Below are 12,920 nucleotides of genomic sequence, written 5' to 3' on the forward strand. Positions count from 1 at the left end.
TCATCAGAAGAGGTGGTACAACAAATCACTGCACAGAAGTATTTCTTAAGATACAACTGAAAAGGAATTAAAAGTTAAGCAGCCCAGCATTTGCTCTGTAGTGTCATGAAGGAGATGTGGGTTCAATTTCCAGCCTTCTTGATTTGAATTGTATGGGGTGGAGATGCTATAGAGGCTGCCCTCTCCTCTTTCTATTAAATGCTTTTTTAAATATTCTTTAATCAAACCCAGTAAATTCTCATTCTGCTGTGTTAAATAATTAGCACATATAGATTCCGTGCTGATACAAGCACATTCTTTTTTTCAATGTACTTCTCATGTGATAAGATATACAGGTGTAGCAACAATCAGATTTACCTTTCATGTACCATAGAGGTTTTCATTTTATAATGATCCCACTGTGGTATAGTTTTTTTTATCGAAGTGGAGATGCAGATATTTAAGAACCCTTCTTGCACAAGGATCGCTGTACCTGCTGGGTACTTAATTAGCACTTGTTTATGACACGGTGTCTGATTTGATTTTTAAAACAAATTGCACTGTGAAGTGGTGGATATTTAAACTGTATAGTAACCACAGCTCCAGCTGTGACTCAAATATTGTAAGCCTTCAGGGGCTGTGTTAGGCTTAGAAAATAGGAACTCGGGCCTGTAGTTTAATATCCTCTAAAAATTAGCTTTTTGGAGGGGAAATAAGGGGCTTCCACAGGATTTTTAAAATCTTGACTCATTCTGAGAAGTCAACCATTCCAGACCTCACAAGGGACTATAAAATCTATTAGGTTAAACCTGGAAAAGGGGACGAGGTAACTAAAGAAGAATACAGTCAGCTAATGCTTGTAGGGAAAAGACAAGGGCAGCAAAAAACAAAATGAGTTATTCTGGTCCATTGGGTTATGGGGAATAACAAGGGTTTTAATATAACTGGGGGTTGGGGCAGGAAGAAGTGCTAGAGAGAAAGTAGGCCTATTAATAAATACAAGTGGAGATTAAATTTGACTCAAAAAAAAGGCTGAGATAGTGTGAACTCCTTTTTAAAATCAGTCTTCAGTGATAATGATAAGCAGCTTTCAAAGCAAGGAAGGCACTACAGATAAGCTACTGATACAGGGCAGATAATGGCTGTGTCACAAAACTGTTAATGGAGTTAGCAAATCAACTTACTTACCACTGGCAGCTATGTGTTTTAAAGTATTGTAAGATTCAAGGGAAAGAAAAAGTAGCACCAGTTATCAAAGGAAGAAAGAAAAATTATTTTGGCAGGTACCAGCCCGGTAAGACTAACTTCTGTCACATGTACAATAATGGAGCAAATATTAAGATCACTCCTTAGTGGAGAATATTGAAACCATGAGAAATAAATAGTATATATTTATAGAAAAAAGAATAGATCTTGCTAAGCCAATTAATTGCTTTTCTGATAGAATAGCAAAATTATTGAAAACCAGTAAATCTGAAAGATTTGAGTGATTAATTTAAAAGGTGATTTTAGTTAAAGTGGTCCAGCTGTGTCTTGTAGACAAGGCTCAGCCCATACTTAAGCAACTAAATAAGTTGCCTTTTTTCCAGAAGTGCCAACCTCGCATCTCCCACTTGAGTCATTTGGAGCTGTAGTTCTGTTATTGCGCATAGGTCTTTCAGAGTTGCTGTTTTCCAGGCCTCCCTACTTAAACTGCTCATTTATGCTGAAAATGCTAAGTTTGGGGCCTCATTCTCATCTTTACTGGGACAACTCAAACACAAAATTGATACACAAAAAGCCCATCCTTTATTTTAGCAACCACCATCTCCTCCCAAATATATTAAATTTCCAGAAATCAGAGCTGAAATGCTTTCACCTAACTATACTCTTCCAACAGAATTTGCACTTTGAAGTTAACAGCACTTGAGTGTAGACAAGCCCTTAGGAACACTGGTTGCACCAGTTTAGTTAAAATGGTACAGAGCCCGTAGTGTGGATGCAGTTATGCCAGTATAAAGGTGTCTCTTGCTGGCATAGCATATTCCCGTATAAGGAAGAGGAATAAGCCATGTTGGTACGAGGCACCTTGATAACAGTATCCACAGTAGGAGTTGTACCGGTAATACTGGAACAAGATCGCAGCCCTAACCAAATGAGTTACACCGTTACAAAAGCTATGTATGCTAGACCGAAGTTACTTAGATGCTCTGGTTCCAAATATGGGCTAGGAACCAAAGTTTAGGGTCCTATTTTTGTAAAATCGGCCTGTGTTCATAAAAAAGTTTACAGTAACTTTGTTAATCCTCTGGAAGTCTAAATAACCTTTTATTAACATCTGAGGTGACTTTATTTTGAGGTGACAAGGATTTTATACTACTAAGAGATGTTTTTAATAAAAATAAAAATTTAGCTTGGTGCTGCAGACACTTGTGCGCATGCTTAAAGTTAAGCAAGAGTAGTCCCACTGAAATCAATAAGACTGCTATGTAAATAAAGTTAAATGCCTGAGTAAGCGCTTGTCTTCACATACAGCAGCGCAGCCCCAGTGCTGTGCAGAAGATTTGCCTACACCAATGGGAGAACTTCTCCTGTGAGTGTAGTTAATTTACCTCCGCAAGAGGCGGTAGCTATGTGACTGGGAGAAGCTCTCCCGCCAACACTGCGCGGTCTACATGGCAGGGAGGTCAGGTCGGTGGATTTTTCACACTACTGAGTGACGTAGTTGTACTGATGTAGGTTTGCAGTGTAGACCAGTCCTCAGTGTTTGCAGGATTAGGCCTTTAATTTTCAGGATTTTATTTTGTTTTTTTTGCTTATAACAGTTTTATAAAATTCCAGCAAGACACTCTACCAGTAGCAGCATTTTGAGAACAGCATTTTTAATTTACTTCATGATATATTTTAATCAAATTTCAATTGTGTGAATTTTCAAATTAGTTTTACAAAGAAAGCTTTAGCCTGAGTTGTTTTTAATCCAAGTGGTTTAAATAATAAATTTAAATCGGTTATTTAAATTGCCCCATCTTGGTGTGCTTTGTAAACATGAAGTAGCATGCCACTCCTATGCAGTAGGTTAGTTAGTATTACCCCCCTTTTACAGCTGAGGGGACTGAAGTATAGAGAGAAGTGAAGCCATTTGCCCACGTTCTCACTGGTAGTCGGTGGTAAGTCTGGACTGGTATCCAGGCCTGACTCCCAGCATTTTGCCTTAGTCATAAGATCGTTATTTTGGCTTAATTATGAGATTTTTTTGATTCTTTAAGGAAAAAGTGACTACAGTACTTAATATCAAACAAAATATGGTCCGTACAGCAATGGTTCTGCCACGGGTCTGGGGCCTCCACCACGAGCAGGTTTCTGGGAGTCCGTCAGGCAGGGCCAGCATCCGACTCACAGGGGGCCCAGGGCAGAAAGCTGAAGCCCGAGGCCCTGAGCCTCACCACTTGGGGCTGAAGCTGACACCTGAGTAGCTTAGCCAGATGGGGCTCCCTGTGGCGTGGGGCCCAAGCAGGCCCCCTATTTGCTACCCCCTAACACCAGCCCTGGCTTCCATATGCAAAAAATCAGTTGACACACAGATGGGCTGTGGAGGTTTTATAGCATGTGGCGGGGGGGGGTGGGGGCTCAGAAAGAGAGAGGTTGAGAACCCCTGCTGTACAGTGCTTCCTTTTTGATACTTAGCACTTCCATTGAATAGGTAAATAGCGATGAATGTAGAAACATCAGCTAATGTAACAGCCCTATGAGATGGGTTAAATCAGTATTACCGTCATTTTGCAGGGACAAGTTAACCACCTGTCAAGCGAGTGGCAGAGCTAGAGTTAGGACTCAGGAGCACCCTGCTCCCACCCATGCACTCAGTCCACTAAAGCAGAGGCTCTCTGTCCGTTCCCTAATACGGGTTCGGTGAAGTGTTTAGTTGAGAGAGGAAAATTAAAACCAGACAGACTGAAAATTCAAAACACCACGTGGCCGTTTATTAACAGGGAGAAAATCACAACTTGGGCTGGGGAGAAGCACTTTTACCAACTAACAGTACTATTAGAATAAGGAACCTTTACACAGCCTGAAACAAGCTATTTACATTCATTAACAAGGAACCAAATACTTCAAAACCAACTGCTCTTGTAAAAGGTAAATGAATACACCAAATTAAATGAACTGTGTGCACACTTAACCAAATATTATTATCAAATACACCAAATTAACTTGAATAGCAGTTATAATAACAACTCAATTCTTAGATACGATATATACACAACTTTATAACAGGCAGCAGCATATGCAGTTGTATACCAAATAAAAGGGGGAGGAAGAGAGAAGAGGCTAGGGAAAGCACAGAAAGCTAGAGGGCAAGTACCGTATTCCAGGCGCAGCTGACCAGCAGTGCAGACACCAGAAGCATACCGAATCCGTGGGGGATAACGATGAAAAAATAAGCAACACGTCCCGAGCCGGCTATATCCGGAGGAGACCCCTGGCTGAAGGGTTGATCAGGTCCTTCAGTCAGCACGTGGATACTCCTGCAGATCCTGGCACGAGGCATGGTTTTATTCCAGGGACTTTTTTACACCTGGCAAAATTTGATTGGTCCCTAGCTCCCCCACCCTCCAGGTTCCGAGCTGTTGCCCCCTACGTGGGCAGATTTTGCACACGGCACACTAGAAGCTACTAGAAGCTGCACTCAGCACACTAGCATAGTTTTGCACACAACCCTAATCCGACCCTTTGAACTGCATTACGATTGGTCAGATTGGGCCCCTTTGCACAAGGCACGCTGGTGTTATGCACACAGCACTAACCTGACCTCTGGGTTGCTAGGCAGAAGAGCAGGAGACTGCACACGACACTAGCCTAACCCCTAGATGACCAAGTAAAAGAGCGGGAACCTGCACACGGCCCTCTAAGGTTGCACACCGCACTACGGTGCTGCACACAGTACTAGTGTGACCTTTAGATGACCGGCAATTGGCCATACAGACGCCATGTCAGACCAGAGGCCTTAGGGCTGCAACACTCTCAAGCAGGGGTACGTGTACCCCTGGGGGTACACAGAGGTCTTCCCAGGGGGATGTCAATTCATCTGGATATTTGCCTAGTTTTACAACAGGCTACATAAAAAGCACCAGCAAAGTCAATACACACTAAAATTCATACAGACAATGACTTGTTTATACTGCTCTATATGCTGTACACTGAAATGTAAGTAACATTTATATTCTAATTGATTTGAGTAAAAACCAGAAAGTCAGCAATTTGTCAGTAATCATTTGCTGTGACACTTTTGTATTTTTATGTCAGATTTTGTAAGCAAGTCGTTTTTAAGTGAGGTTAAACTTAGCGTACTTAAGACAACTCACACTCCTGAAGGGGGTACAATTGTCTGGAAAGGGTAAGAGCCACTGCACTAAAGCATGTCGTGTTTCTGCTATCCAAGTAGTGCATTAAATATTGCTAACGCAGAGACTCAGCTGCCACATTTGCCTGCGATCTATACTTGGCAATAGCTCACCAGCACAGTCTTGGTTATTAAAACTTGTGTTTGACAGGGATTGTTGGCCAGGACACTGGGGTTAGTCTCTCTACTGCTTTTGAAAGGTGTTTAATTTCTACCAGAGGTGAGCAAAAGAAACAGTATTAGTAAATCTCTTTTGAACTGCTAATGTTCAGGCTTCTGTTCAGTGGTAGCACTGGAGCTGTGTATGTCCTACTTTGTAGGGTCTGAAATAAAAACAAGGATAACCACATCCTCCCCATTTCATTAAAGGTTTATTGGTCCACTGTGACTTCATTTTCTGCTTCACCCATTTTGTGTGTATAATATTCTACACTCAAGGCAGAAACAATTTATGTAAGATACAGTTTTGTCAATTTCTAAACATCTCCCACATTGGGGGGCACTGTTGAGTCTTTTAGATTGTAAAGGTTCTTGTTTTTTGGGTTGCAAAATAATGTTATGAGAATCTGTTTGTAGCTGGCAAAAATACAAACAAATTGCCGTGTCCATCTATCATATCCTGGGACCAATCTCAAGGATTGTGTTTTCCTAGATGTGACGGGGAGGAAACAATAAATGTGTATGAAATGTGGTGGGGAGGAATTGTTAGTCTTTATCTTAAGCTACATCTAGACTACCTGCCGTATCGGCGGGTTAAAATCGATTGCTCGGGGATTGATATATCGCATCTCATCTAGACGCGATATATCGATCCCCGAGCGTGCTTATATCGATTCCGGAACTCCACCAAGCCCAACGGAGTTCTGGAATCGACAGGGGGAGCTGCGGACATCGATCCCACGCGGTGAGGACGGGTGAGTAATCTGATCTTAGATATTCGACTTCAGCTACGTTATTCACGTAGCTGAAGTTGCGTATCTAAGATCGATTTCCCCCCGTAGTGTAGACCAGCCCTTATACATGTAACTTGGTTGGTGCTAATATTTACCATCACCCCGACCAGCCACACTGAGGCTGCCTGTACACTGGTGTTTTTGAAATCTCTGACATTGTGCTGTGGCTGGAGCAGCTCCGCTGGCGGGGTGGTAGTGGTGGAAGCACTAGTATAGACGAGCTGCTGGCATTTTACCACTGTCCAGTAGTAAATGTGCCACTGGTTGGTCTATGTTAGCACGCCGGCCATTAGAGCTGCACTTGTTGTAATTTGGGGGGGATTTTAAGAGGAGTGCCAGTATGTGCAAGGCCATAACGTAAAATAGTGGAAAACGTTGGTTTTCATTGCTAATAAGGAAAAGAATCAAGCCCTCAAGGAAGCTGATGCTAGAATAGTGATTTTTTAGCAGGAGCTTATCTGGGGACTGAAACTGCATGTGTGGCTAGAAACATTTGCAATGCTTAAGATCGTCCAGAAATTAGATTAGATTAGCCAGGTCCAGATGTAAAAGGAGGTCTCTTTTATGTTTATTCTCTCCTAGCCCCGAATACACATGCCCAAAGATGGATTCCAACTTACATCTTCTGGATACCAAGCATGGCTAAAGCAGGTTGGACTGTATTCCTGTTTCTCATCTCTTGTAAGGGATTGTGCCAGACACTTGTGCTTGTCTCATTATAAAGTACATATAAAGGTCCTAGTAAGTTACAGTGCTGTGTAAGCTAATATCTTGCATAGTCATATATTTGTGGTTTTTGTATATGTGTACATTCTGTGTGCATCACCTTTTCGTCATAAATCTTAGGAATTTACACTTCTTATGAAGGAAAGTTCAAAACAGAATTGCCATAAGGGGGAATGGATTGGAGTCTGAAAAGAAATCTGCAGCAACAGCTCAAATTACAGAATTAAAATAAGTCTTCAAATGTGAGGCTGTATGGTGTTGGTAATAATGTGAAGGCCAGTGGGTTAATACACATGAGACTTGCATCTAGAGCCTAATTCAGATTTGATTGGGTGAAACAAGTGTGGACATTTGCTCACATCACATAACAATCCTGTAGTTTGACACAATCTGACACTATTGGGAGTCCCTGCTCAGAAGTGGCCTAATGCTATATTACTTGAGCTATTATTAAAGGCAAAGCTTTCGATGTCTCGGCAGCTGGGCTCTTGCAGTTGCTGTCAGCCTCTCATTTCGATGAGTGTAAAATTCCCTTCAAAAGAATCTTCTAATTTTAAAATTGTGTGTATAAAGCTAATCCTTGTCCATGTATCTTCATGGGATAATCCAGTGTCCTTGAGAAGATGGAGTTAAAGTTGCTGTTTTTGTAGGAAGCCAAATGATTGCGTTGTTATGGCAACGAAAACTGGAAAAAATGAAAACAGCACAGATAAGCTGCATCCTGTTGTCGTGGCAACTAGAGTTGTGAAAATGATTAAGGGTGGTGTTGAAAGGATCTGTGGTACTGTGAGCCCAATAGAAACAAAGAGACGAGTCACTTGTGGTGGATGGGAGAAAATAAAAAACAGAATAAACTTAATGTCACAAGATCAATTTCATAACAGGTTTGAGTGGGGTTATTGATGGTCTTGTGTCTTTCCAGTTGTGTCTCGCTATCTTATGAGTATTAACTGAGCACCTGATCCTTCAAGGTACATCGTACTCTTAACTTCTGTAGATTTCAGTGGAGTTAAGATTGTTTGAATGCTCAAAAGGCAATGGAGATCGGGTCCTTTATTATTAATCCAAAGCTGTGGTCTTTAATATAACAAATGCACCTTTGTAAATTTCTGATATTCCATAGGGTTCTCTGGGGCTTGCACCCTGGCTATCTGAGAAACCATCTTTTTCTCCATAGTCCTTTACAGTACTGAAAGTCAGCTAGGTCACTGATGCCAATGTTTTCTGAATTTAAACATAACTGGGCAGGAGGCAGGTTAGTTCAGTAGAGGGACCTCAACTTTGCAGTTACTGTCTGTCTCAACCCAATTTGGTTGTCTTACAGGGCACAACATCCTTTTTGGTCCTAGGTGGTGGCCTGGGAGGGCGCAGTAGGGAAAAGATTATGTAGGTTGTGTCTGAGGTAGATTTTCATAAGTTTTCACTAAGTGCTCAGGTACATATGGAAGTGTGCATTTTATACATGTAAAATATAAATAAATAAATGATCATGTTCAGAAGTGAGCCTTTTATATGGAGACTTTCATAGTGAAGCAAATTAAAAAAAATCAGTGTACGTGGCTGGTATCTTCCATTTCAGTGTGCTGCTGTTGCGTATTAATAAACACCTTCCTCCGTTTTGCTTCTCCTTCTTTTATCCTTCGGTGAGGTTACAGACCTGTGCTTGTGACACTGCCCCTCCCCCACCTATATGATGGAACTAGCCATCACACATTCAGTGCTATGATTTCACTGTAGGAATTACAGGAGTCAAGTGGCTCCTTGTGGGGGTGGGGGGAAGCTTTTTTTTCAAACACATAGTTTGGGTAAGTAGCAGAGATGGTAAAAGATTGAAGTGAAATGGATTCAGTTTTATCTTACTTGTTAGCATTGCCCTTGTTATAATGGCCTTTTAAAAATAGGATTTGAGTCAAAAAGCCACTTTAAAAATATGCACAAACCTAAATATTTATTCAGATAGAATGGAGCTATGGTTATGTATCAAGTTTATTCCTCTAAGTGTGCTTTTAACAGGATTCCGCGGTAATGCTTCGTTTCCTCAGTGTAGCTGGGTATTGATCTGCTGCCTTGCTTGTACGGAATGTGAGAAGTATTCAAGTAACACAATGTATTAATGTGGGCTAAAAGCAGTTTATATCACAAATGAGATGGAGGAAGATGGAGTTCTGCAAGATTGGACACATACTATAAATATCCGTAAAACACAATTTTATCTAAAAACCGTGCTGGCTACACTTGCATATTTTCAGCCTACTTGAAGTGGAGTTAATAGTTGATCAGTACTTGAGCATGGGTCGCCCCCACTAATGCCGTTACCCTCTTCCCTTTAATAGCAAGTTTTTATATTTAATGTTGCTGTGCTGTAGCAGACAGCAGTGTTCTATACATCTGTGGCCTAGAGGAAATACAATACAGGTGACCAGAAATACATGTTGATTTAAAGAACAGGCTTTTAAATAATCTGTAAAGCTCTGTTTTCTATCTGGGTTCCTATAAGTTCATCCTTTGGTAAAAGACAAACACCTGCAGTTCTTTTGTTCTTGATTTAATCCTCTTTCTTCAAATGGCAGCATTGTGTTTTCCAACGGTGTGGAACATCCCATCCCCTTAAAGCTGAGCCTTTTGAAAACTAGCTAAAATTGGCTTCCAGAGGGAAAGGTGTTTTAGGTTTAATGTATATATAAATATGATCAATAGAAATATTTTGTTCCCATTCCTGTTTATATAGAGATCCTATGTTTTAAATTGAATTGTGAAGTCAGATAAATTAAAGCTGTTAATTAGCGGAAATGTCTTTGATTACATTAACAAGAAAACTAAATATTGTTTAGGTCACAGCAAGGTAATTCAGACTTAAAATTGCCCCTTCCTTCATGCATTGTGCCTCAGTATTGTATCACATAAAGAATTTAATATAATGAGCTCATCTGACACCTCCCTACCTCCCACAGTACCTTGTAGTAGAATTTTTAGAGCCATGTTATTAACCTGTACAAATGTTTTATACTGGAAACTCTGATGCTTACCTTAGCTACATTGGTGCCAGCAAAGGCCACTATAATCAGATAAAGTATTTGAGATATGAATCGGCTATATGTCAGTCAAGTCACCTGGAATAATGGGTATAAAAACCAGGACCTTAGTGAAATCTGGATCCATCCTTTTAAGCTGAGCTTTCCTAGCAGAAATGTCTAGAGAGTGTTTCTGTCCCTATTTTGTAATATTGTCGCTGACATGCCTTCCTTACCTTCCGAAAGATATATTCTATATTTCCAATGAATACCTAGAGCAGGGGTCGGCACCCTTTCAGAAGTGGTGTGCCGAGTCTTCATTTATTCACTCTGATTTAAGGCTTCGCATGCCAGTAATAATTTTAATGTTTTTAGAAGGTCTCTTTCTATAAGTCTATAATATATAACTGAACTATTGTTGTATGTAAAGTAAATAAGGTTTTTAAAATGTTTAAGAAGCTTCATTTAAAATTAAATTTAAATGCAGAGCCCTCCTGGACTAGTGGCCAGGACCCAGGCAGTGTGAGTGCCACTGAAAATCAGCTTGCGTGCTGCTTTTGACACACGTGCCATAGGTTGCCTATCCTTGACCTAGAGACTTTAGATTATTTGAATTTAAAAAGGCATACACTGATTTCTTGGGGAGGAAAGTGTAAAATAAGCCGCTCGTTATGTGGCACTCATGCAGAACTTTGAAAATGTACAGTGCTGTGCACATATTTAAGCAGTCCTCAAAACACTCCTGTGTAGTAGTTGCATAGTATAACAATCTCTCAGCATATGCTCGGTGTGCCCAAGTGTTTGTATAGAATTATACAAATTGGAGATAGAAAAGACACATCATCCACTTTATCTCTCTAGCAGAGCAGGTTTGTTCCCAGTAGTACATGTTTTTGGAGCTATAGAACTAGAGATAAGTCCCAAGTGTGAAGTTCCCCTTACAGCCTCAATATGCCTTCACAGTAGTTTAGAATCCAATGTGGTTAGGCAGTTGATGTGTCAGGGCTTCTGCTGCTTATTCTAAATGTGATCTTTTCACTGTTCTCTCATTCTCCTGCCTTGCCACTTGTACCTGTCTAGCTTAGGTGCTTATCTGGCCCCCAGCACCATGGTATCTGAGTGCCTCACAAGCCTTACTGCATTCATTCTCAATACACCCCCGGAAGCAGGGAAGCGCTGGTCTTCCCGTTTTGGAGAATGGGGACTGAGGCACAGAGAGACCAAGTGACTGCTCAAGACCACCGAGGAAGTCTGACTCAGAGCAGGGAATTGCACTTAGCTCTCCCGAGTCCCAGGATGGCACCCTAATTGTTAGGTAAACCTTCCTTTCAGTTCACTTACTGTCTCCTGTCATGTGTAAAGATTTTAAGCTTTTTGAAGCAGGGACTGTTTTTTGTTTTTTATTTTTAAATTAAATGTGTGTATAGGACCTAATGCAACAGGTCTTTGAGTGGCGCCGACAGGTGTTACTGCAGTATAAATAGCAAAATGGACAATAGTTGCACAATACTTAATAATGAAAGCTGGTACTTTACACATTCGTTTTCCTGTATAAATATTAATAAATTCCGGTTCAATTACAGCAAATGAAGCGTTGAACCCAAGGTTAGTATCCTATAGAGGGCATTCAGGCATGGAAGAAAGTGTAAAGGTGTTGGGGAGAAGTAGACAAATGGAGGTTGGTGGTGAGGAGGAGGTGCAAGGAGGGGATAGGGTAAGATAGAAGAATGCAGAAATAGGCAAGTTGTGAAGGGTCAGCAGTTAAAAACTAGGACTTAGTCATAATTATGTGTTCACTTTTTGACAAGTTGAATATTTTTAGCCTACTTAATACAGAACCTTAATCTAGGAACTTCAAACCTCCATACTTCAGAGCTCAATGAGAAATTGTTCATAAGCCTGCTTTTCATGAGTTGGAGCACAGAATCTTTTTATTCATCTAAAAGTCATTTTGAATGTCTAGGTGTAGTCTGAACGTCTCTACTTGTTCAGTACCTCTAAGGAAGGGTATGGCATCTGCATTCATAAGAGCCACAGATGCACTTCATGGTATTTATAAGCTCTGTGGTACAAAAAGCTACAATTCATGGAAACATTACTATCCACTGGCACAGACGGTAAAGCTTGTAAATTCCAGGAGAGGCACTTACACATTTTCCAACAATTAAATTGTAAGATTCCTTAAGTAAGGTGTAGTCTCTACTCGGTGTTTGAAGGAATTTGTAACCATCGCTGGGAAATCTTGTGTGTGTTACAGTTAGGACAGGCTCTCTCCTTCTTGGGTCAAGAAACCCCTCCTCACGTGAGGGCATGTCTGCACTAGAAATGTAAGGCGACCTATGTTAGGTCGATTTACAACCACTGCAAGTAATTACTGTAGTGATTCATGTCCATGCTACCCTTCTCCTTGTGGAGCAGGGAGCTGGGCAGGCATCAGCCCAGCTGGGAGCAGGGAGCCACCCACCTACCTCCATGACAACTCAGTTTTCTTGTCAATTTCAGGGCTGGAGCTGTGAAATTGACAAGAATTACAGCCAATAGCCTTTGTAAGTAGTGCAGTGTTTACACAGACACTGCATCGCCCTGACTACACCGACATAAGCCCACCTCTCTGGAGTTATGATGTCAGTGTAGTAGGGTACTTACATCAGCGGGAGCAAGGCTGTAGAGCGTACACTAACATAGTTAGGTCGACGTAAGCTGCCTTACGTCAACCTAACTCTGTACTGTAGACTAAGCCTGAGAAACTCTCATAACGACTCTGGGTGGGGAGACACACACTTCCGCCACATCTAAAACTGACAATCTCCTCCCGGATCCTGTGCAGGTAAAGAAATACATGGGTAATCTAAACATGTACAAATCAGTCCA

General features: G+C 41.1%; 1 protein-coding gene across 12 annotated transcripts in view; it reads left to right on the top strand.

Moving 5' to 3' along the window:
- Positions 1-12,920, top strand: part of BTRC (beta-transducin repeat containing E3 ubiquitin protein ligase) — a 173,703-nt gene that overhangs the window by 21,609 nt on the left and 139,174 nt on the right. For 6 of the 12 annotated variants that reach the window (XM_075072924.1, XM_075072926.1, XM_075072931.1 and 3 more), the window contains one exon: positions 6,895-6,963. The exons of the other annotated variants lie outside the window; for them this stretch is intronic. In XM_075072924.1, coding sequence (XP_074929025.1) covers positions 6,895-6,963 — 69 coding nt within the window. The remainder of the gene's footprint in view (positions 1-6,894; positions 6,964-12,920) is intronic. 12 annotated transcript variants of the gene reach the window in all.

Source organism: Chelonoidis abingdonii, chromosome 16, assembly GCF_003597395.2.
Source record: "Chelonoidis abingdonii isolate Lonesome George chromosome 16, CheloAbing_2.0, whole genome shotgun sequence".
Classification (NCBI taxonomy): Eukaryota; Metazoa; Chordata; order Testudines; family Testudinidae; genus Chelonoidis; species Chelonoidis abingdonii.